Source organism: Rhamphochromis longiceps, linkage group LG1 (genome assembly GCF_057381845.1).
Source record: "Rhamphochromis longiceps isolate RC_006_pf linkage group LG1, R_longiceps_female_GT1.1, whole genome shotgun sequence".
Taxonomy (NCBI): domain Eukaryota; kingdom Metazoa; phylum Chordata; class Actinopteri; order Cichliformes; family Cichlidae; genus Rhamphochromis; species Rhamphochromis longiceps.
Genome location: NC_140557.1, coordinates 30,952,777 through 30,978,829, shown reverse-complemented (window position 1 = coordinate 30,978,829; position 26,053 = coordinate 30,952,777). Strand labels below are relative to the sequence as shown.

General features: G+C 38.8%; 1 protein-coding gene across 1 annotated transcript; it reads right to left on the bottom strand.

Moving 5' to 3' along the window:
- Positions 1 to 176: 176 nt before the first annotated feature.
- Positions 177 to 24,831, bottom strand: chrna7a (cholinergic receptor, nicotinic, alpha 7a (neuronal)). The gene is made up of 10 exons (XM_085405910.1): positions 24,777 to 24,831; positions 22,100 to 22,239; positions 21,630 to 21,674; positions 17,230 to 17,339; positions 14,041 to 14,120; positions 8,708 to 8,875; positions 8,404 to 8,598; positions 3,303 to 3,389; positions 2,796 to 2,905; positions 177 to 1,357 (listed from the first exon to the last, which is right to left on the bottom strand). Exons 1-10 carry the CDS (start codon positions 24,829 to 24,831, stop codon positions 815 to 817), a joined length of 1,533 nt encoding a protein of 510 aa, XP_085262036.1. The 3' UTR covers positions 177 to 814.
- Between the last annotated feature and the right edge of the window lie 1,222 nt (positions 24,832 to 26,053).

The following is a 26,053-nucleotide window of genomic DNA, read 5'->3' as shown; positions in this document are numbered from 1 at the left end:
GGTAGAACCTCTGTCTAGTTTTCAGAAGGTTAAACTCTTGCTTCATAAACAGCTCCACATTTGCTTTACGTGTTTGGTTTTTAAAAAAACACTGAAAAAGTGTAAAAAAGGGCATTATTCCCGTTGTCCCATGTGAGCATCTGTCATTGACAAGGGATTGTTTTTGAATTGAATGAATTTATTTATGAATCTTCAAAGTGGACAAGAATCAACCCATTGAAAGTAACTGATAAAAAATGAAACATACAACATTTTGAACTATGAGAAATTCTTAGTGATCAAATCATACAAATATAAACAGTAAGTAAAACCAAGTAAGAAGACATTTAAATCAAAGCTTTTGGTTCTACTTATGATTGTAATACAATGTAATGTATGATATAGAAATGTGCTACATGAAATACATTTGAATAGAAGGTACAGTAGCCGTTATGTATATGGACCACATTACACATTACAGAAACATTATAATGCACAGTAATACACAGGTAACACAGCATAACTAATAACAGCATTCTTGCCAGGTTAGCAAATTGTATCATTGAAGCAATACTATGCAGTTTAGAGAATCATACAGTACAGGGTGTGAAGCCAGGCTGTGTGATAGAAAAGAGAAAAGCTAATTTTCAATAATGTAATGTGATGCATATATTCAGCTGTTTATGTATCACATACATTCTACATTTAACTTTGGATTAAGTATGGGTAAGTGTATCCAAATGACTACCCCGTGTGTTTGAAAATGGTTACTTTGTGAGAACAGTGATTGGTGTAGGCTTTTATATTTGATGAATCATTTATTTCCTGGGAACAACTAAGTGAAAAAGTCTTTGGAAATTGCCTCTACAAAGTTGGGTGCTGACATGAGGATACCAATAGTGCAGAGGATAGTGAAGAGTGAGAAAGCCATGAGACAAAGCCTGTCGATAACGGAGGCGGCGAATTTCCACTCGTTGCACACAGACTCACCCTCGTCTTGGTCGCGGAACCTTTTCGCGATGTAGCGCACCTCATCCAGGATCTTGGCCATCTCTAATTCTAGGCTTCCAACTGGGGTGACCTGACCTGCTGGGATGAGCATCTCGTCCTCGCCTGCCCGTCCAACCAGGCGTCCGCAGAGGACCCCGGAGTCAGACGAGGTGGCAGCAGTGGAGCAGTGAATGCTCTCCAGGCCACGCACGCCGACATAGAGCATGTTGCCATTGGTGCATTGGGAGGCTGAGGTGCTCATGTTGAGGTCTATGCTGGTCAGGCTGCTCCGTCGAGGCTTGTTGTGACAGGCTGAACGCACTCGCTCCTCACCCGGACGCCTCATACGCAGGAACCAGGCACACCAATGCAGGAGGATCACACGGGTCTTTGAGATAAAACGGTGAATGAAAGAGTGGATTAAGGCTGCAATTCACTTTAAATCTGCCATTGAAGAAATAAGAATGAGTGCAGAATATCAGTCTCATTTGTATGGGTTAGACACAGTAATATTTACAGAGATGCTCGATGGCGCGGTGGCGCCAGTGTCCGGCAGCCTCACCTCTGTCAGTGCGCCCCAGGGCAGCTGTGGCTACAATGTAGCTGCCATCACCAGTGTGTGAATGGGTGGATTACTTGTTGTGTAAAGCGCTTTGGGGTCCTTAGGGACTAGTAAAGCGCTATACAAATAGCGCTTTGTCATATTAACTTTTCCCAAATTGACAAATCACAGTAAAAAGTGGACTGAGTACACACTCACTGGCCACTTTATTAGCCACACATTGCTAGTACTGGGTTGGACCCCCTTTTCATCTTCAAAACGTACATATCTAATGAACTGTGAGTATATAAAACATGCAGGTGTTCACTCCACTAATGTTGTTGCATTCTTTGGCTCCATACCTTTTCATTAGGTTATTACCAGTTGCTCCAAATAAATTGGGAAACTGAATGAAATGTAAATAAAACAGGATGATGCAACAATTTGGAAATCATCTAAACCCTATATGTATTTTGACAATAGTACAAAGATAACTTATCAAATGTTAAAAATGCAAAATTGTAGTTTCTTTTGAAAACTCTGCCCATACAAGCAACAAGTTTTTAAATGTGGATTCACTGTTTACCACCGTGTTGCATCACCTGTTCTTTGAAGCGCTTGAGAACTGAGGAGCCCATTAGTGCAGTTTTGAGAGCTAAATGTTTTCCTATTCTTGCTTCATATAAGATTCCAGCTGAACTCCTCTGGGCTTTATTCTTCACATTTTTCATTTCATAGTGCAGATAATGCAATATTTTCACCATGTGACAAATCCTGAGTGCAAGCAGGTTATTGTAGATTGCTGAATAAAGTCATCTGGATGGCAGCATATGTGGAAGTTATATATTGTTCAGCACTAGCATGGCCTTTATAGATGATTACTGTGAATTTGTATCCAATTATGTTACTAATCTGTTTCTTAGTAACCTTAATTTTGAACTGTTAGAGATTATTCTGTTCCTCTTTCCCAGGTTTCTGAAATATCTTTCAAATTACATACATTACTTACACTACATACACTTATGTTATATTTGTTACATATATTATATTTGATATAGTTTTAGCCCTTATGAATTCACATATATATGTTTAATCAGTGTCATATTTGCTATATCTAGCATTTGTTTTTCAATTCATTACTTAAAAATGTGCATTTTATTTAGGTTTGTCAACAGTTTGTTTTTAATGTATTCCATATTTTTGCGTGTGTCTATAATGAAACGACATAAATAATAATGCCAGTAAAATTCACGAAAAAGTTATTACTGTTTGAGAAAACACTCACCCATTTTGGCATCTTGCCTCCATCAGGGTCGTGGTGATGATATTGCAGGACCAGAACTGTAGCAATCACTGAGAGACCGACAATGACCATTGTAGTGGCAAAATATTCGGCTGCATAAAAAAGAAATGCAGGCGGCAATCAGAATGGATCAGAAAGAAGTACTGTGTAGTAAAAAACAATGAGAAAACTAGATGATAACATCAAGGTTATGCATACAAGAAGAAAGGCCGGGCCGATCATTAAGGACAGCAAATATGTCTTCATCCCTTGAGCATTACTGCTCACTTATGTGCCTGAAGAAGTGCTTTCATTCCACTGATTCAAACAGACTGACTCAGATCCCTAAACCAAAATGAAATCTAAATACTGGGTAGCTGCTTGAATTTGGCTACACTGTGATATAAGGAAATCCCTGATGAAAAATGACTACAGAAAATTTCACCCTTTGCTTCTCTCTGATAGTAGTTGATATCCATAGGAACTGCTTTTAACTTTGGCCTGGCTTACCTATTAAAGGCACAGAGTCTGAGGTGGCAGGCATAATCTCTGCAACTAGCAGCATAAAGACAGTCAGAGAGAGCAGGACCGTAATACCTGGGGAGGAAACCAAATCTCAGTTATCAGCTGACAACAAAACGTAGTTCAACAAAAGTATTCACACACGTATGTTTTTGATCTTTCAATCAGCTACAAATCACCATAAGCTGGATGTTATGTCACAAACAGACACAAAGACCCTCTAATATTATAGCAATAAATACTGTTGCAGACGTATTAAACATTAAAATGACTGTTTTATCATTTTCAGGTGTTTGCAGTTGCTTTGTACCCAGATTTATTCTATTATTCACATTTTGTTCCTATTTCGCACAAAGCCATTCAATTTATTCCATGAATTTGTGCCACCTTATACTCTTTTAGTCTGCTAATTCTGCTTTGTTTTAAAGTTTATTCTACTCCACAGCAACTGGTTAATTCACAGTAGTCAAATGTGAAAAATTGAAACATATAATCTCTGTAAATCAAAATTCGGGAGTGATCAAACCTCACTGTGTCACAAGATGACCTGAAAAGGTAAAAGCAAGAGCAACACGTATCTTTAGCTATGGGGAGACAAATTTTCACTTCACCACTGGCTCTAATGACTAACTTCACAACTTCCCCCATGCATGCCCATGTGCGTTTGATACCTCTGAAAAACACTTTAAAAGCGGCTTGAGTTTGTCATAACTGCTACTTTAGTCCTTTCTTTGGATCAGGGAAGAATATTTAAATCTGAGAAGGACTGAGGAGAGTATTAATGTTCTTCAACATCTTCAAAAGTTATTTTTTGAATTTCTTAGATAGGGAAAAAGACCAGGCCAGTGACACAGGAATGAGGATCAAATAAGTAGCAGCCAGATGCCGTTAATGTACTTGATTAATCTATTGTTAACAAGTGTGAGCTCATCTATAAAACAGAGGTTTTGGTAGTTTGCTGGTCTGGAGCCTTCAGGTGTTTTAGGTATCTCAGGTGTGTTTGGTGTGGCTGTGGTTTAGCAGGTAGAGCGTGTCATCTACTAATTGGAAGGTTAGTGGTTTTTCCAGCCTGCACCCTTGGACGAGATACTGACCCCAAGCTGCTCTCTGATGCATCTGTCAACGTAGAAATATGTGTGAATGTTAGATAGAAAGCACTTACGTGGAAAACTGTATGAATGGGTGAATGAGCCAAGTTGTATAAAGTTGTGTTCAGGTAGGCTAAAAAAGCGCTGTATAAGAACCAGTCCATTTAACACAAACTTATGTGTGGACAGCCCAGCAAACTCATCCCAGGGTCAGACCATGCAGTACTCAGAGAAACTGCAAAAAACCAAGAGCTACATCACACACACTACAAGCCTCAGTTACTGTGTTAAATATGACAAATAGGAAAAGAATGAACAAGTATAGGTGGCTTGGAAGGATAACTAGGAGAAAGTCTCTTCTTTCTATATGGCAGCACAGCTTCAGGTTTCAAAGTTTCTGAACAAACTACAAGACTTCTGGAACAATGTCCTTTAAACAGATGACACCAAAGTGGAAACTGACCATAGTGCCATCTACGGTGAAAAACAAACACAGCATATTGACGCAAACACCTCATTTCAACTGTCAAGCACTGTGTTTTTTGCAGCCACAGGACCTGGGCACACTATCGACCATATATTCCTCTATGTACAAGTATTCTAGAGTCAAGCACAGTGATGTGAGGCCATCAGTTCAGCAGCCCAAACTGGGTCATGCAATGAATCGTGGGTTGTGCTCTCTTCTTTGCATAACTACATACACAATAATCTTTCTTAAAAATGTCATACTGTAGTTTAAATAGCATAATATCAAACAGTTAGCTATTCAAACATTCAAAAAATAACTAGTTTCATTTTATTTGGCTATTTTGTTGTTTTTCTTTAAATTTTCATCTTACCATTAAATGCACTATAATGTTCCTGTTGATCCATTTATAATATCACAAATCACACTTCTTATGGCAGCTCAATTTAACTGAAATTAAACCAGGCAATAAATGCTGGCATTAAAACACATTTCTCACTCTGTGTTCGCCATTCTTAAAAATGCTGACGTTGAGTTGGGTAACTAGATATACTGATTTCATTTACAGTGGTTTTTATGACATAGTCAGCACACACATAGATTGAGAAGAAGCTATGAGACATTGAAGTGATATAAATTTTTTATACATAAACAATTTTAAATAAATTTTGTGTTAAAGAAGAATTCATACTATCATAGAAACTTATATCTTCACACACCCAATCCTCATTTCTCTTTCCTCTATAAGCTTTGAAAACATAAAAAGCAACATACAGATGAAAATGCACACAGTGAGCCCACACATTAGGCATCATTTGGTTAATGAAGGAATCCAGCTGCAACACAGGACTCTAATCATTTGAAAAAGGCAGAAACTACATAAATTAATAGCCTCTACTAAAACATGCAGTACACACACCTCAGATACTGTCTATATAAAGCATTTATAATGAATGAATGAAACACTCAGGCAACTCTGACAACTGCGATAAGATTAAAGGTTTTCAAAGGTCTTCTGACAATTCTGTTCGTCAATCTGTGGTTATAATTAGGTCACTTCATAAAGCCACGGAGCAATAGGATTGCTGGAAAGCCATTGGTTTTCATAAAACCACTGATTACCCAAGAGAATATGGGTAAGCAGTGGTTTTGAAGTTGTCTAAGATGGAGAAAAATTAAAGAATAATGAAAGAAGGTTTGACTGCGTGTCAAAACTACTTGGGCTGCAAATGATGTAACCTGGTTATGATCTCATTAATTCTTGGCCATTTTGCTTCATTTTTCATATCATAGTTATCACAAAGATCACAGTCACGTTAGCATAAGGTCGTTTACAAAATGATCAAACTTTCTGTAGCATGGGGGTTTAGGAACATTTGATTTTTTTTACAATAATTGTGACATTGAAGCTTCTTGGAAGGACTTGCAAAAGAACAAAATTGAAAATGTTTTAACAGAATTACCGTTGTAACCTGAGGATGGAACACATCATCGAGAAAAGTCAGTGTTCAGAAATAGGTTGGTGGATGTGCAGAAACAATACTGGGGTCACTCAGGACCTAAACAGAACACCTAAACTCTAAAGTCTAACTGAAAAAGATGCCACGGCAATTGAAGTATCAAAGGTGAAACAATGTCTGAAAGGTACACTCTAAGTAGCAGAGGTGCAGACATGCCTCTGAAACCCCAATTTAAATTGATAACGTCTTATGGTTCTGGCAACAAACGCATATTACAGACGGCTGCTTTAGAGTCACGCAGGATATAAATCTGGAATATTGCACCACAGCAAAATTAGCTGCCCAGATGAGCTCATCAGAAGAGAATGGATCTCGATTTCATCTTGAAAAAAAAAATGAAGCTAATGGAATTTTAGTTTAGTGTTCGGTGATACGACAGCTTAAAAATAATGTAGCGTATGGCTTGATTGGCACAAGGATTTCTGCACTAACAAAATGCATTCCAACTGAGAGTGATATCCCAAATCAATTCATATTAAAAAGGAGTCTATATCAGTAGCTTTGCTAGAGTTGTAATTTGAGTGAAATAACAACATTGGCAAGCTCACAATGACAATGCTGATACAGTGAGTTTAAACATATACAGGGTTTATTGTTCTCAATGTGAATTGATGCTCTGGGTTATTATTGTATTCGACTCTATTACAATTAAGGTTATGTCTTCAACTCATAGTAACTTTGCTTGGTAGCTCAGAAACTTAAAGTTTTAATTTTCTCAGCGTGGCGGAGAAAATATTTTATCTTTTCACTAATTGCAAAAGCACTACTGCAATTAGTGACATTCTGAAATGTGCAACTTGGAAGTTCCTGGTTTCTAAACTATCTGCATTTTTAATTCAGAGCCACATCTTTAGGTAGATTGTGTCTAAAAAAAGTAGAACCACATTTGGCGCTAGCTATGTGTTCACAGAGTGCGATTAAAGCTTTCAATATTGGTTAACAGACTTATCAGTATGGTTGTGATACTGAGGTGATATGCATTAACTTGCTGCTTAAAGAACATATTGCAGACAAAGAGTTTTGGAGTAATTTTAAAATAATGGCATCACATTGTTTCCCCAACTTTATTATTTAATACTAACCTCACGATTGTCTTTAGCACATATAGCAGCTGAGAAAACAGTGGTAAGAAGTCAAGAAATGTCTTCGCTGTAAACTGTCCACTTAGTTAATATGTTGTTTTTCTGTGGTTGCTCTAAAATTCTGCCACCAGTGCTATCCTTCGGCCTCCTAGCAAATGCACCTTTGGTATAAATTTGAAAATCCTAGTTGACATCTTTCTGAGTTCCTGTGTTCAAAAGATTTTAAAAAACAACAACTTGACCTTCTATCTTGAGGTGAAGGTATAAGATTCAATGAGATTCAAACTCATCTGAGATTTTTAGTAGATGTACCATTTGTATCAATTTGAAAATCTCACATACCCTCATTCCTGAGTTATTGCATTGACAAAATACCCAAATAGCTTTTCAGGCTGAGGGGTGAAAAGCACAAGGAAATGGATCTGACTGTGTGTCAGGTATCCAACAATATAACCAAAAATGCATGGTGGTTTCAGTAATGTGAGCACAGTAAAGGGACTTTCACATAGTCTTTGTCGCTTGTGGTTTGTTGCTAGTGGACATTCCAGGCTCCGGTTACCTAGGTAACCCTGTAATGTAGGTAACTGTGGTAGTTGCTTAAATCACTCATCTGAGGGTTGAGAAAAGATGGGACACACCTTTTTCTACTATCAGAAATTTATTTTGCCTGGTGTTGCCTGAAGTAGCTGGATGTAATTCAATTTTTATGACCTCTGGTTGCCACGTACCTGCTAGTTTCTTAATATGTGGACTCCCATTAGCGTATCATGGCCATCCATTGCTTGCTAACTTTTGATGGGTTTCCATCTATAATGCAGGTTCTTAACTTTGCAATTGAAGTCTTGAGATTACAGTTCTTACAAACTGGTGTTACAAAAAATTGCTGTCAAACTGAACTTTTTTTTTTTTTTTTTTGAATGAAGCTGGTTTTACCCAGGGAGATTTTCTCTCCAGAGTCAGCAGGCAGGAGGAAGACAAGCAGGGCCAGAGTAGAGATCAGGACGCATGGGATGAGAAGATTGAGGCCATAGTAGAGCGTCCGTCTGCGCATCACCACGGTGAAGGTGACGTCAGGGTACGGTTCCTCACAACAGCCGTAGAAATGCTCATTCCTTTGTCCTGGAACCTCTGATTCAAAACAAGGCACACATTTACTGTGGTCCGACGGGTTACAGAAAGTTGGAGAGAAAGATTAGAGCAAAATATTTTCAATGATTTTACTGACAACCTTACTTACCAACAAGATCCCACTCTCCGTTGGCAATGTAATTGCTGATATCTGCATCCATCACCTTTAAGTCCAGAGACCAACCCCCGTATGTCCAGGAACCAAACTTCAGGTCACATCTTTGGACATCAAACGGGAACCAACGCACATCGATGTGGCAGGTGCTCTTGAAAATCCCTGTTGTGGTGAGAAACACTGAAAGATGCCGAAAGACTTGCTTTCATACATATTGTACTTCACCTGTAGATAGAAACGGACACATGAATATTCCAAGCTTAGTTAGAGAGAACACTCGATTACTCTGGTATATAGGAAGCAGAGAGAAAATGAAAAATGAAAAAGAGAGGCAGCAAAGAGTTTTACTCTGAGGAGATGTGAAGTCAAAGTGCCATCCATCTGAGAAAGAGTACAAAATCCAATATGACAATGCGATGAAAGTGGAGGGTGATTCTTCAGGACAGGCAGCCACCAAACTATTTTCATCCATATTTAAGAAATATAGAAGACACTGGCAGTAAACAATGCCTCTGCTAGCGGCATTAAGGTGGCAAACGTGAATATGAAATGAATATAGACAATACTGAAGAATGAGTCCGATTTACTGTAATGAACCTCAGTCACAAAGACAAATGTCTGGAAATTCAAATGATTTGTCCAATCTGCATACAGTTTTATCCACATAATGCAGTTGTGTTCAACTCAAGCATGAAATGATTATTTGGTACCAATAAGGCATCCAATGAGGAATCATTTGGAGAAAAGTTGAGAGGCAATTTTCTTGAGACAGAAGTAATCAATCCAGAATAAATCTAGTGATCAAGCTGTATTGATTAAAGATGCTAAGGGAAAGCCAGCCAGCACTTTTGCTGGGTAAGGAAAAAGGGGAAGAGCTTGGCAGGGAGAGCAGTAATCACCAGCTATGACAGGAAGGCACTCTGTTTCAGTGTGCTCCCTTGAATCCATGCTTATACTGCATATGTAGAGTGATCAGCCATGTCATTGAAACCACAGGTGATGTAAATAATTACACTATTATTTTTAGCCCTTTTTTTCAGCCAGTTACACTGTGTCACTTCACATCATATTTTCCTTTGTCTAAAGAAAGCAACGAAAGCTTGTAGCTTGTGACTTTTTGGTGACTTCTTCCCCTGATGGGCATAGGGGCTGACCTCCACTCGTGGGTACAGAGGGACACCTTGTCATACTTTTGTTATTTAGGTTTTTATCTTTATTTGTGGTTCTCTTTTGATATTTATTGTGTGTAAATGGTTGTACAGTGCTATATAAAGAAACTTTACTTTCTTACTTACCCTATGATGGGTCAGCGATAACCTTTGCAATATTTAAGCAGTCGGTTTTAACTTTATGATTGGTAGGCGTGTGTGTGCATATGCACTGATGGTTTTAGAGAGAGATTTATATATATAAAAACATAAGGCCCGTGGGCAAGAATCAGCCCAGCAAAAACTCCAATCCGTCCCACAGTATGGCTTTGGAAAATGTGAAAGAGGACGTAAATTTCAACTTTTAAACTGCATTTTCACAAGTTCGACAGCTTTTCCTACGGATAAAGACCTCCCTCATGGACATTCATACTACACCAGAGCAATTAAATGAGACATTTCTTTCTTTTACAACAGCAGCGTGTCTTTATCGTGTAGAAAAACTGAGACAAACTGGTGAAATTGCATTTTTTTTTCTTATGTTAAGATATCTCATTGAATAAATATGTAGTTACATTTCTGTACATTGACAGGATGTCTGGGCCACATAAGATTAGTATGTGACCTGCAATGTAAATTGAGTTTAACATGCCTAATATATAGCATCAAAATGTGAATGGTGTCTCAGAACCAGGTGGATTTGGAAAAAAAAAATGTCATTCTGCTCTAAGAAAAACATTAGAAGATGACACTTTCTTTGCAAGAATGAGATGAAAAGAGTAATAACACAGTTAAACATGTGACCAGACTTGCTAAATGAAAAACCACATTTTTATGCTAGCCTAAGTCGAGAGCTCCTGGCTCATATTTCATACTTAGCAATACTAATCTTCTCATGTAACACGTCATAGAAAAGACAAAAAAAAAAAAAAAGAAGAAGAAGAAGCTAAAAACCTAACATATTAAAATACATCTGTGGGGCATTAAGTTCAGGAAATCAATTCAAAGCTGCAGCTTATGAGAGCTCATTAGCATCTGCTATCCCCAAGTCATAGTTTGTCATGTTACTGCACAATGGTAAGAATCTGCTCGGTATAATAATAATAATAATAATAATAATAATAATAATAATAACAGGTTTGTTTCAGTTCATAACCAACTAAAACCTCTTTTTGTAGAAAATAATTCAACTTAAAGTAATTTATGAATCAAAGACAGTCATCCACTCTCTCAGATTTTATTGTGAATACTGCAAAAATAATTTGAGTTCATTACAAAGCCAATATGAAAAAATAATGAGACTTCTTGTTCTTTATGTCAAATAATGATATACTATCATAATTATTATGTACAAGTATTCCAAAAGCCCTCCAGGGTTAAAATTTCATATATTTGCAAAGCCACACCAGACCCACATTTGTTCACTGCTCTGAATTATTAAAGTCGGGTACTTGTCGCTACAGAGAGAAGTGACGAGTACCTCTACAGTAATACTCATGGGGGTGTAGATGCACATTAATGGCAGCGAGTCGCTGTCCTCTGAGGACGAGTGTAAAGCAGATGTATTTTGATAATTAAAGAATAATGAAACATTTTCAAAGGTTTGGATTTTAGTCACACAAACAACAAATATAGCACGGGTATTTTCTTTTTTAGCATCATATAAAATGTCAGTTAATTTTTGCCATTACATGTAGGTTTTTAGTCACAAAAGACTCTTCAAGTCTTGAAATGTGATCGAGTGGTTATCTGCAGCCTCTAAACATTGGCCTGTTCTGTTCTGTAACTGTGTTTGACAAAAGGTTTTATTAGGACATCATTCTTACTACCTGTGTTTATACAGGGAGTGCAGAATTATTAGGCAAATGAGTATTTTGTCCACATCATCCTCTTCATGCATGTTGTCTTACTCCAAGCTGTATAGGCTCGAAAGCCTACTACCAATTAAGCATATTAGGTGATGTGCATCTCTGTAATGAGAAGGGGTGTGGTCTAATGACATCAACACCCTATATCAGGTGTGCATAATTATTAGGCAACGTCCTTTCCTTTGGCAAAATGGGTCACAAGAAGGACTTGACAGGCTCAGAAAAGTCAAAAATAGTGAGATATCTTGCAGAGGGATGCAGCAGTCTCAAAATTGCAAAGCTTCTGAAGCGTGATCATTGAACAATCAAGCGTTTCATTCAAAATAGTCAACAGCGTCGCAAGAAGTGTGTGGAAAAACCAAGGCGCCAAATAACTGCCCATTAACTGAGAAAAGTCAAGCGTGCAGCTGCCAAGATGCCACTTGCCACCAGTTTGGCCATATTTCAGAGCTGCAACATCACTGGAGTGCCCAAAAGCACAAGGTGTGCAATACTCAGAGACATGGCCAAGGTAAGAAAGGCTGAAAGACGACCACCACTGAACAAGACACACAAGCTGAAACGTCAAGACTGGGCCAAGAAATATCTCAAGACTGATTTTTCTAAGGTTTTATGGACTGATGAAATGAGAGTGAGTCTTGATGGGCCCGTGGCTGGATTGGTAAAGGGCAGAGAGCTCCAGTCCAACTCAGACGCCAGCAAGGTGGAGGTGAAGTACTGGTTTGGGCTGGTATCATCAAAGATGAGCTTGTGGGGCCTTTTCAGGTTGAGGATGGAGTCAAGCTCAACTCCCAGTCCTACTGCCAGTTTCTGGAAGACACCTTCTTCAAGCAGTGGTACAGGAAGAAGTCTGCATCCTTCAAGAAAAACATGATTTTCATGCAGGACAATGCTCCATCACACACGTCCAAGTACTCCACAGCGTGGCTGGCAAGAAAGGGTATAAAAGAAGAAAAACTAATGACATGGCCTCCTTGTTCACCTGATCTGAACCCCATTGAGAACCTGTGGTCCATCATCAAATGTGAGATTTACAAGGAGGGAAAACAGTACACCTCTCTGAACAGTGTCTGGGAGGCTGTGGTTGCTGCTGCACGCAATGTTGATGGTGAACAGATCAAAACACTGACAGAATCCATGGATGGCAGGCTTTTGAGTGTCCTTGCAAAGAAAGGTGGCTATATTGGTCGCTGATTTGTTTTTGTTTTGTTTTTGAATGTCAGAAATGTATATTTGTGAATGTGGAGATGTTATATTGGTTTCACTGGGAAAAATAAATAATTGAAATGGGTATATATTTGTTTTTTGTTAAGTTGTCTAATAATTATGCACAGTAATAGTCACCTGCACACACAGATATCCCCCTAAAATAGCTAAAACTAAAAACAAACTAAAAACTACTTCCAAAAACATTCAGCTTTGATATTAATGAGTTTTTTGGGTTCATTGAGAACATGGTTGTTGTTCAATAATAAAATTATTCCTCAGAAATACAACTTGCCTAATAATTCTGCACTCCCTGTATACAACACATTATGTGTGTTGCATTTATGTTTAAACTGCACCCACAGGAGGCTTATGTATCATGATGCATCATTCTAATACACACTTCACTGAAGACTCGCACAGGGAAATGTTTTTTTGTTTTTTTGGATGATATGTAGAGCCTATGGACCACTTTGTGCTTACTCTACTGCTGTATAGAAAGCATTACCCACACATGAGCCGGGACAGAGGTAAAACACTTGGACTGGATCTAGAGTAAGGTGTAACAATTAATGCTTTAACATACAGATGAATGGGTCAGAAGATTCAGGAGCCATGTATTTATTTTAAATGTACCCAGCTAATGTCTGCTCCTGACAGGACAGGCCACCTCTGTGGGTTGTTTCCACATATCATTTGTTATCGTTTTTGTTTTCATATTTCATACAGTAAGTGTTGCTGCTCCACATCGAAAGGAGCCAGCTGAGGTGGTTCAGGCATCTGACAAGGATGCCCCCTGGGCGCCTCCTGGGTGAGGTGTTCCAGGCATGTCCCACCGGGAGGAGGCCCCGGGGCAGACCCAGGACACGCTGGAGAGATTATATCTCTCGGCTGGCCTGGGAACGCCTTGGTGTTCCCCCGGATATGCTGGAGGAGGTGGCTGGGGAGAGGGAGGTCTGGGCCTCTTTGCTTAGGCTGCTGCCCCCACGACCCGGTCTCGGATAAAGCGGATGAAGATGGATGGATGGATGGAAGTGTTGCTGCGAAGGTAAAAATGTCTTTTTCCCCAGTCAATATGTGTCAGTGACTAAGATATGGCTTTTACCTGGAGGTAGGTAGGAACAGGTGCCCGAGGAGTTGACCAAAATGTTGGTACGGAACGTAGCATCGAACCTTTCGTCCGCACTGTAGACAACATGGAACAATTCCAGCATTTAATGTTGAGTTATTTGCCACCAGTATTATTTCAGTGGAAGTTACCAAGCGAGGAGGGGCAGTTGTGGTAGGAATATATAAATAATTCTCTAAGTCATTATTTCTGCAGATACACAACAAACAAGGAGTCACATCTCATGCAAACCTTCCCAGGAGATGAGTATTTAGTTGTTACCCTGCTACCCACAATGCACTCCACCTAAATAAATTCCCAAAGGCTGGGGCACGGTTGAGCTAAAGTTGAATAAAGAAAATGACATTCATATGAAGTACAATGCTCTCTCTCTCTTATTAGCTGCCAGGGGAGTAAGGTACCTTTAATGTATTTTGTTCAGATGTTCTAGAGATTGATTAATGGTGATCGCTATAGCTTTATTTCATTTGGGACATATAATGAAATGCTCTTCCTACCATTTCTATACAATTTTATTAATTTGTCTAAATGATTTATTGCAAAGTGCTTTTCTAGCTTTTTACTTAAAGTGCACAGCTCCCCTATCCTTGAAGTGTAATATCCCAGCCGTGTAACCAACCTACCAATAAGATAAGAAGATAAAGTTAAAATCTTTTATTTGCCATTTGTACACATACACTGGGTGTGGGTACTCAGGAAATCTTGTGCAGAGCTTAGAGCCAGAGGGGAAAAAATGAAGATAAGAAAGAAAGAATATGTCAAATAATTTCAAGTATAAAACAGTAGTTTCTGTATTGCACTTACACTAAATGACTGTGGCATGGAAAAATATCACACGTTATTAAGATGTATATTGCACAGTAAAATGTGTATTGCACATAAGAATATATGTTACAGTGGATAAAGCCAAAATACACACAAATACTAACTAACTAACTAACTAAAAAATATATTTGTGTGTATTTTAGTTAGCCTTTATTTTGTTTTTGACCTCAGAATGACTGTGACAGCGAAAACTTCAAAAATGGCATTGGACTGCATTTTTATAACAGATGTATTTAAGCTGAGTTTCTCATTGCAAAGAAAAGGGATATAGTTTAATAGCAAAGCCCATCACCTGATCTCAACCCAGCACAGCATGCCTTTCAGTTACTTAAGACAACACTGACATCAGACAGACCCACAACAGCCGGTGGCTGCAGTAAAAATCAGGCAGAGCCTGTCAAGGGAAGGAAATATCAAGTGCTGATGTCTATGTGTTCTGGACTTTAATGACTGTAGAGGATTTTCATCCAGGTATTTAAAACCATCCTGAATTTAAAATGATGTCAGTTTGCCCAATTAATTTTGAGTTTCTGAAAATGGCCATTCATTTAAAAAGCTATAACTCCTAAACAGTTAATGAGACACTCTGTTTTCCTCAATTCAATCGCGTATCATTCGATTTAAAATCAACTGTGTTGGTATACAGAGTTACAATTACAAAAACAAAAAACAGAAAAGGACAAGGACCGAGCTGCATGTATCTTTAAATTCTCTGCTTGTCTGTCTCAGCAAGACAGTCATAATAATGCCTGTGGCAGCACGGGGTCTGATGCTTTCCAGAGCTCATGAGCAGAAGCCTGAACACAGTATCTTTTCACATGTTGCCACTTGAATACAGTTATTCTATTCAGGCACTCCCACTCTCTTTGGGAGCTATGTCATAGTAAATAAAACAGTCAGTAGTATACGCTCATTTTACATTCTTATGTGTCCTTGTTTAATAAAATGTCTAAATGTTTGATGGGATATTTGTGCTGGTTGCGCCCAATCAGTTGTAGCCATCTCACTCTGCAGCTGGAAATCTGATGGCGCCAGGGTTACATTTTTAACAGCATACACACACATAGTGAACGTTTAGGTCAAAAAACAGATGACAGCCTGCCAAATACAGCAATGTTCGAACTGTAATTTGGGAGACAACAACATATATAAAGTTGGAGGCTATAATTAAATATACTTGTACTTAATGTCATGGTCCTGGGTCAGTGACCCAGCGTTTGAGTTTATTGTTATTATTTTCTAGTTCACTCTGATTTTTTATTCTGTTAAACAGTCTGGGAACTTCCTGTTTTACTTTGTAGATCCATGTGTGACTTCATTGTGTTCAACTTATGTCTCCCTGTCTCGTCATGTCAATTAGGTTCAGCTGTGCGTCCCTGCTGTGAGTCATTTCCTGATTACTTTGTATGGTGTTTGTCTGCCTGCTCGTCTGCATTTGATGGTGTTTTGTTCATCACTCTGCATCTCTTGTCATGTTTTCAGGGTTGTCTTTAGTTTTCCCAGTGTAGGTTTTGGTAGCTTTTCGTTCCTCATTCCCTGTTTTGCCACTTTGGTCACTTAAATAAACGCTCACTCGCATCATAACCTTTGCCTGCATTTTGGATCCTTTTCTACACAAACACCACACCGTGACACTTAATACCATAAAAATAGGAGGTGTTAAAAATATTACTAGCTATTTATGTTTAATTTAGTAACAAGTTTAAATTTCAAGTTTACTCACAGAACATCCAATAATTACAAAATTTTACAGGTAACTATATTAACATTTTGTTCATACCAAAGATATGCTAAAGATTATACAGTATTCATTGGATTTTGTATCTCCTGTACATCACATCCTTCAAAACGAATATAGTAGAGGATGAGGCACAACAGTTTTCTTTATTCGCCATTTTTAAACCACAAGATATTGTTTACAATATTTGGTCTTTAGTGTATCACAGACAGCGTGACTGCAAACAACCTTGTTTAACCTCTGGAGCACCAAAATCTAAAAATGCATCACATCCCTCTGAGATTCCTGTGCGTTATGTAGAAGAAAATGCATGCACACTAATACTTACTTAGGCTTCTTGGGGAATCTATATTGTAACCAGAAACCCCTTTTAACCATACACGGTAATCTTCCACTAACCTGACGTGCACATCCAGAGAAATGTAACTACTCTTCAGGTCGATGGAGTCTGTAGAGACTGAATTTCATGGAAGCGTACGGGTTAAAAGTAGCTTCCCTCTATGTTGTAAGTTATGATGTAGATTTGCTGCAGAGGTCTAAATCAGGCACAAATCTAACACCATGTACAACTACAGTTTACAACCCAGCAGATCAGTGCCTACCTGTTATACAGCAGAATGTCTGGTTTCCAAATGAGATGGTCAGGAAATCTCACATTGGACACACCTGGATAATCCAATGGATTCCACTGGAGGTAATAGTCAGTCCAGTACTGCAAAATGCAAACACATTTGACACCTTGACTTTCACATTCCACTTACTTATTTTTAATACATTTAAAGGCCTATGGGCTTATTAAGCCTTTTTAGAGGCTCGGGGATTTAACACGGTTTCCTCGTAGCAGTGACAGTTACTATAAAAGCCAAAATAAATGTATGTGACAACATCACAGAGTGACATGGAACAAGAATGAGACTTGATTTCTGTCTGGAAGGTTTTCTGTTCAGAAAAAATGCTGCTAAGCGCATTTGAAATGTCGACATAATTGGAAAACTCAGAGGATGATTACAGTTCCAGCTTGTAGCTGTTGAGACATTTCAACCCAAAATGTCAGAAGATTATTATATTTCAGTTATAATAAGCACAAGTACTGTTTAAAGGGCTCTTAATACCTGCTTTCTGTGACATCAGACCTGGCCTGAGATTTAACGTGGTTATGGTGATGGTGATGGTGCCTTGGCCAGGCTGAAAATATGAGTTTACAGTTGTGTTGGTCTTTACTGCAATGTCTATTATATGTGACTACAGAGGCTGAAAGACTCCAGGATTATGCAGAAGGTGATGCTGTATATGGGTGAGGCAGGCTGTTAAACATTTAAACTAAACTTTGGTACTTAGTGGATACTTGGTTTACACACTGTAGGAGATACAGTGTCTATTCATTTATAGACAGTATATATGTAAATATCAGAATGTATAATTAAAATGGATAAATATGATGAGCTAAATAGCTTAGTAATTAATAAGCATTTGATTCCTTTTACTCCATTTCTAACTGAAAATTGTCAATATTTTTCATCTTGTGAATATGATGGCTTTCATTTATTTCATGTTAATTTTTTTCAAAGGTGCTTCAACAAGCATTTAGCATTTTTATAATATATTTTTAGTTTTTTAAGAAATTTAGACCGTTTTTTTTTTATAGATTTTTTAATAAATTTGTGAGAATTTTAAGCTTTCTTCCACTTGTCATTATGAGGTATGGTGTGTAGAATTGTGAGGTGAAAAATGAATCTGATCCATTTTGGAAAAAGGCTGTAACATGAAAACATGTGGAACAAGTGAAGCGGCGTGCATAGTAATGTTAGAAGTTTATGCCTTTGCTTTATCATTCATATGCATCTGGCTCTTATCTGTGCACACGTGGTTTTACATCTTTAGTTTATTTGATTGTCTGCCTGGAACTGCAGGAACAGCAGGAACTGCAAAACAAAACCGAGTCTGTACTAAATCTGACCCTAACTAAGTGGAACTAAGCGGTCAAATTAATTAATGTTCATTCCCTTTTCAGATAAAACATATTTTGCACTAGAAAAATGCGCCTGAATTTTGGAATATCCTTTTCTTTAATGGCAGCATATAGTTTAAGTAGTATGAATTCCAGATGTTTCTGAAAAATCTGATAATCTAAAGCCAAACTGTGGGTTACACAGCCCTGGGTTCAAATGTAACGGGACAAAACAATATAAGGCACAAGAATGACTTTTGTATTACAGATTATTTTCTTAAAACACACTGTGAAGTGTGGAGTAAGTGCATATGAGAGCATGAGGGTGGGAATGGATGTTTGTATCTGTGTGTGCCTGTATGTCTGTGTCTATATGTCAGGTTGGGTGTCAGGCGCCACCTCTCTGGGGACATCTCAGGCCCTCCAAGGTTTATCTCCCCCCACCACCACTTCCCCTGCCAGTGGCGGACTCCCTCAGGTGTCGGTGCGTTGGTGGTTCTTTGTGTCTGGGGATGGGCGTCCAGGTACACACCGGCTCACTCCTTGGCGGCCGCTTATCGGGGCCTGGAGCCTGGGGCTCGCTCGGACCACTTCGGAGGTGGGGTGCCCCCGGCCTCTTGGCCTGGGGCTCGGTCACTCTGGCACAGCTGGCTGCCGGCGGAGCTCACGGGCACATCACTGCAACTCCCCCTGGCTTCTGCTCCGCGGCTGCTGAGTGAGCCCTCATCTGGGACTCTCCTCAGCTCTTTCTGGGACAGTGGCGCGGCTGCCCCTCTGTTGGTCTTCCTTGGTCTCTTGTGTTCTGGGGGCCTCTGGATGTCTGGAGTTTTGATCTCCTCCATACCTGCTTCATGCCCTGGAGGACAGGGCTGTGGCTCCCCCACACCCTCTAGCAGATCATCACATGAAGGAACCTTTTAAAAACAAGCGCGTCCATGCTCACAGGTGTACACACGGGTGATCACACCCACAAACTACACCCTTTTTGGCTCCTACCTCAAAGCACACTGTGTTCTGTTGATCTTATGTGCTGCACAATAATGTTTAATATTTAGTATTTACTGTCATATTCCCATATATCATTGTGATGTTGTTTATTCTATTACTCTTGTTCTCTTCTGCTTGTTTTCTTTTTTCTTTCTCAGCAGGTGACCCAGGTGATTGATATATGCATTTTTTTTTATTTTTTTTCTCTGCTCATTCTGTTGGTTTTTGTTTTTTGCCCTTCTCCCCCGTCCCTCTTCTCAGCGGTTTCTCCGTCCTTCTTTCTTTCTCCCCTTCTTTCCTCCAGTCAAGTCTGTCCCGTATTCAGCAAGTGAAAATAAAATAAACAATAAAAGGTGAATCAAATGGACCATTATGGGAAGGCTGGGATGGTCAATTTGGTAAAGTAAATCCGTTGGGCATCTTTCTTTGCCTTTAGACAATAATTCTGATGGCAAAAGAGCCAAACGGGACAGGCAAAAAAAAAAAAAACACACTGTGAATGGCATCTATCCCTGAGGATAAATGAAGGTACTGATTACACATAATGTTTAAAATGAAGCTCCAGAATTTCTTTTAAAATATAAATATGAATAGAAAGGTGAATATTTCACTGAATACAAAACTCCAACTCCAGGTCCACAGCCGTGGTGATATGTATGAACACATACTGTGAAGACACTTCTCTTGATTACATGGCTTTCATAAGGAGTTTTCTAATCCAATCTATAATTCACTTTTAATTAACTCAAAGTGCCATGTTCAAGTTCCCAGTATAATGAACCATAAAGGTCAGTTAATGATAAAGGCAAAGGAAAACAAACTGAGGAAGGATATAATTGCCTGTGCATCTCACATGGTGATTTTGGAAAATGGCATTTCCACAGCCAGGGAACCCTCTTTAATTTGCATCACTGTTTAACAAGAAACTTTCCACCTACTTTTTAATCTTTACAACAAGTCTTTCATTCATTTAACATCTACAAAACTTGCTGATCTATTATTTCATTTGAAAAATAACTGGCCTTAAAATGACCAGACGTAACTCTACTCTCCGTTTTGTGCTTTATTAGTATGTGTAAACGACTATGCAAATTTGTCCATGTCTCATGCCAACTTCTGCCTGCAGGCTTAAATGCAGCCCTGTGTCTTAAGACAGCTGGTATTACATGAAACACAGCACTGCACAAGAGTATGAGGGCATAATCGTGCTTAATAATCAAAATACTTGTGTATCGAAGAGGTCATCCAGTTTGTTGGGCATTGTAAGATTTATAGTACAATTACCCAGTGGCACTGATGGAGGGCACTAGATAGGTCGATCACATTTAATGTTTCAACATGTAATCTTAAAGAATCCTTCTCAGTATTTCAAAGTCGTATATGTAGCAATGTATACATCTTGTATGCATCTTTATGGCATTTTCCTTTTTTCCCCTTTTACTTTTCTCAAAACCTACGCAAGTAAAATAATCCAACAGATGCTGGATTGATGCTAAAACAAAGTACACTGTGGATGCTGTCGGCGCGATCATGTGCCGAAGAGCTAAAATGAATTTTGCAGGGAGCAGAAGGAGAGAGAGTGAACAAAACTCCCGCTGCGATGCCCCAGAATGATTTAAAACAGACCAAACAGCCTTGGTTCAGCCTTAGTAGAGCTGCTGACGATGCAGCAACAGGGATCTATTGTCACTGTATGGACAAGCTGTAATAAAGCATCTGCGTTAATACACTTCATCTCACTGCATGAAGGACAAAGTGCTGTACTGCCCATGAGGAAGACGAATAGAAAGTCTGGGTAGCACTATGCGTGAGTTACACAATTCATTTCATCACATGCTCACAATATGATAAATCTCTTTGTGGTACATGTTTGCATAAACTAAATACCAGATTAAATGCCAAAAGTAAAGGTACAATGTAACACTTAGGGTGAAAATGGTCTTAGAGTTAACTGAGAGGATTTATATAAAACAGATGGCTCTATGATTAAAATGCATGATGTGTGTAAGTGCGGCCGTAAAGCTTCGCAACTCAGCTTTTCTGTGACTTTACATAAATTATACTTACCAGCTGTAGCCAAATGTTGGTTGTTAAAACCTGGTTCTTCTCATCCTGTTAGAAAAACAGAATTATTCATGTTTGTAATTAAGTACATTTATTTTACTTTTTTCTTTTTGATTTTTTTTAAATGAAGTGCATGCTTCATAAATGGGAAATCACACTACTAGAAATGTACAGATCCACAGAGGCGTCAGTTTTTAAACCTTTTATAATGCCTCACTCACACTAGAGAAAACAATGTTTGTAGACTGTGGCAAAATCAAAACTGCTGCATCAGTATGCACTAAACTTGGGAGCTTGCTGTTTTTGGAATAGTGGCTTCAATGATGGGGATCAGGTCTGTCATCTTTAAATATATGAAAATTGCTTACATAACCATGCATGACGTATCACTTTACTGGCATGTACAGTATATGTAGTAGACTACTATGTAGTATGTATAAACAGCTGTGTTTAATGGGCAATCATTTACGCACCACATCCATTATTTGCATGAGGGTGAGGCTGAAGGAAACAATGAGACTCTGAGAGTCATTCTGGACTGGTCTCACTAGTGGGTTGTATCCATTCATCAGGTCACTGTACAGTCTGCGCTGGTTTGGCCCTTGATGAGAAACTACAGAAAAAAAGAGAAACAGGTAACCAGGACTCCAACGAACAATTAATAAGTAAAATAAATTATAATTATAAGCAAGAAAGACATTGTTAGTCACATCAAATCATTCCTTAACTTCCAGCAGCCATATTGCAAAACAATTCACTATGCAGTATTTTACATCGTAGAATATGAAGTGTGAACAGTTATTTTTTTAGATGTTACTAAAACCTGAGTAAAAACAGTGATATTTCTAATATGCTGAAGTTCAGACAGCGACGCTAATTTATATCAAACATCAAGTACACACTTCTTTGCGTATTGTGCAAACTGAAATAAGGATCCCGTGCAATGTGAAATGCACAAAAGTCATGTTCATTTATTAAACATTATAAACTCTAATGTGGCTGACAAAAAAGAAGTAAATAAATAAAAACATGACCTACAGCCTGTCTGTAGCTTTCTTTTCTACTTTACACACTGAGTTGCCTCCACCCTACACACACGCGCACACAACTGTAATGAGAAAGAGCCCCACCAAGTAACACTGCTACACTGTACCTTCACATGCAAGAAGAAGAAGAACGTCTGCACTGATCTACGGGACAATCCATCCAACAGCTGTTGACATCTTCTAGTCTGGACTGGTGTGACAAGACTGACACACAACCACTGCCCTTAGATACGCAATGCTGCCGTGGCTCAAATGATCAATAAAACAATTTATTTGAAGTGAAGTTTACATATATTTGTGGATGAGACTGAGACAGCTAATTGAATTTAACTCAGCCTCTCCACTCTCCTGCAGCCTTTTACATCTTCCCCTTTTGCAGCCACTCACTACTACTCCACTTCTGTTCTGGGTCAGTCTCACTGCGTGGTGCTGATCCACCTCCTGCTTCATTCAAGTTGTAAATCTCGCACTTTAGAATAATTTTGCAATTGATTTAATGCAACTAAAGTTGGTGTTGGAGTTATCAACATTACCTGGGGTGGTGAAACAAATGCAGCCCAGACATGGCAATCTTTCAAATGCCATATTTGGACATGATTCATCTCCCAATCTCAAATCAGACCCGTCCCTCATTTTAACACACTCTTAGTTCCTCTCCTGAGTTATGGAGCGTTTTTGGCAGCATTTCTTCACTTCACTAATGGCCCAGTTTTCCTAAACCTCCTATGAGAAGCACATTATCCTGATGGATTGGCACAGAGCATACTGTCTTATCTGCATATCCCTATTCCTCTGTTCTCTGTTGCATCCACTTCTTTCATTAAAAAAAAGGTTAGCTGAAAGCTTGTCTTTGTCCATATCCCAAGTGGATATCCCCCCACTCCTGATCTCACCGTAATCAAATTTCAATGCAAGGTGACATTAATGTGTTGTATTGTCCACATACTGTTATACACCCCAGTACCATGCTGTCCGAAAAACCACAGCGGGTCCACGAGAAATGAGCTTGGAGCCATAAAAGGGAGAAGGAAAGTCTCTCAACCTCTTAATCAAATTTATCAGCCTTAGTAATATCAAAGGGCTGGACAGGGCCTATAAGTACTCCACACATGCCCTGACATTTATATGTGCATGCACCGTATGCACACACACCAACAACACTTGCTTCGCTCTCAAAGAAACCTTCATTAACCCCTGCCTGTAAAGTGCAGACTAAAGAGCCCCAGTCAGTGATTATTATTAAATGAATTGCCTCAATTAAAATATTCAGACTCAGATCAGATTTGAGTAAAACCGATGAGAAGCAGTATTCAATTAAAATAAAACATAAAGCATTGAAGATTTTGCACGGTTTGCTTATTTCCCCGTAGAAGGACCAGAGCCAGGATGGCAATATCTTGTGAAAGAAAAAAGACTGTTATTCTGTTTTGTTTTTTTAAACATAGAAGCATCTGTCCAGTCACTGTTTGCCCCAATCTCTTTATCACTCATAAACCACAATATTAGAAATGCCGTGATCTTGCAGCTCTTTTTATTCATTTTGCATAATATTTTTTCTAGTTACATCACGAGAAACCACACAGTTCAACAGCAAAAGAAAGTTCAGAGCTGACAGACAAATCAGCCACACGTAACATGTAGTATAAGACATTATAACATGTTTGTTCTCTGCAAGCTGCATATCGGACCTTACTTTAGTATAGTAATATTACGTCATAGCTTCTGAACCCATGAAAAACACACTTAATATCAAATACTAATAATGATGACTATAACTACAGTCACACCGAATCATTTGCACACACACGCACGCACACACACACGCACACACACACACACACAACACTTTCATATGATTGCTAAGGCATCTAGACCAAAAGTGTCTGAAACTCAGTGTTTGGCACAACAGGTCTGCAATCTCAGCTAGGGAACCGCTAAAATCAATCCACAGCGGAGCAAGGTTGAACGCACATTAACACGTCTCGTTCAATAACACACACACAAAAATTCTATTACTCCTAATTATTTAAACAATAATTGTTATTTTTAACATGCATGGCGCGCGATAGAGTTAATTAGCCAAATGAAATGCATGCAGACATACCTTTCACTGTGCAGGCGGTGACTGCAATAGAAAGCAGAAAATTTACTAAGTCCATGTTGAAACGCGTGAGGAGTGAAAACAGAAAGACTCTTCTGGATGCAGGAACGGGAGCGATAACACTGTGGGGCGGTGTGAGTGTGAGATGAGAGGGAATTCTGCCAATAAATAACTCCTCCTCCCAATGAAGAGCCGCTGTTTGGCAGCCCATTAATGATTTAAGCTGAAGGATCAAAACTTTCTGCCCACAGTAGAATTTTTTATCCTTACCTTTAACATATTTTGTGGTACTCTGTCGTTTTTACAAGTGAACATTTTTGACTTTCAACACTGTTGACTGGATCTCCGTGTCCCCTTTCTGTTTTTTTGCGCATTGTAAACTACACAAATGACTAAATAGGCTACACTAAATCTATTGAGTTTATATAATTTATATTTCGTTTAAATATATTGTGGTTTTATATCAACCCACACTACCTCTTGCGTAACCTTTTCAGTCAAAAGCACGAGGACGCGTCTGCGTAACTAGAGGCCATCTACTGGTCTGTAAAAACCACTACAATTATATTGCAGTTGTGGGATGGAGTCTGTTTAATTATCAGTTTAATGTTGCAAACACTGTACAGATTGTTTTTAATTTACCCCTATTTTAAATTCCTACACACAGAATGTGTTTAACATATCATTAAGACACACCAAGTAACTCATGCTGCTTTAGGATAGAAACTCTAACAGGGGTGGGCAATGAATTGTCCCAAGGGGCCAAATGAGTAACTGGGAGTTTTGTGAAGGGCCAAAACAATAAGCTGAGTTCTTCTCAATATAGATTTGACCTCTTTACAAGGTTATGGATATGGGCCTCCACAATCCTGGTTTCTCATGTGGCTCCTTGGAAAAATGTATTACCAACCTACCTCTCATTTATTTTAAAATTTCAGATGAGTAATAAAAATAATATAAAACAAAGACCCCCCCCCCCCCCCCCCCCCCCCCCACACACACACACACACACACACACATCCACATTAGAGACAATTACAAAACCATTACTGGGCTACGAAAAGCAGCAACAGCCTCTTTGCCTCTCCTAGACTTGAGAGTCTTGAACTGTCCTAACTGTATAGGAATCACACATAAGCAATAAGATACGAAACATTAAAAGTCAGCACAGATTTCAGTCTGTAAAGCAACAGAAAACCAGATTGTCCTGATGCAACTGCAGTAAAAGCAATATTGAAATAAAGAGTTACACAGTAGGTCAAGTGTTCACATAGAAATTA

Coding starts and splice junctions, on each gene's coding strand:
- chrna7a (XM_085405910.1), bottom strand. CDS start 24,831: ATGGACTTAGTAAATTTTCTGCTTTCTATTGCAGTCACCGCCTGCACA. Junction 2,906..3,302: donor AGACTCTGTGCCTTTAATAG/GTAAGCCAGGCC, acceptor TTTTTTATGCAG/CCGAATATTTTGCCACTACA. Junction 1,358..2,795: donor GAGGCAAGATGCCAAAATGG/GTGAGTGTTTTC, acceptor TTTATCTCAAAG/ACCCGTGTGATCCTCCTGCA.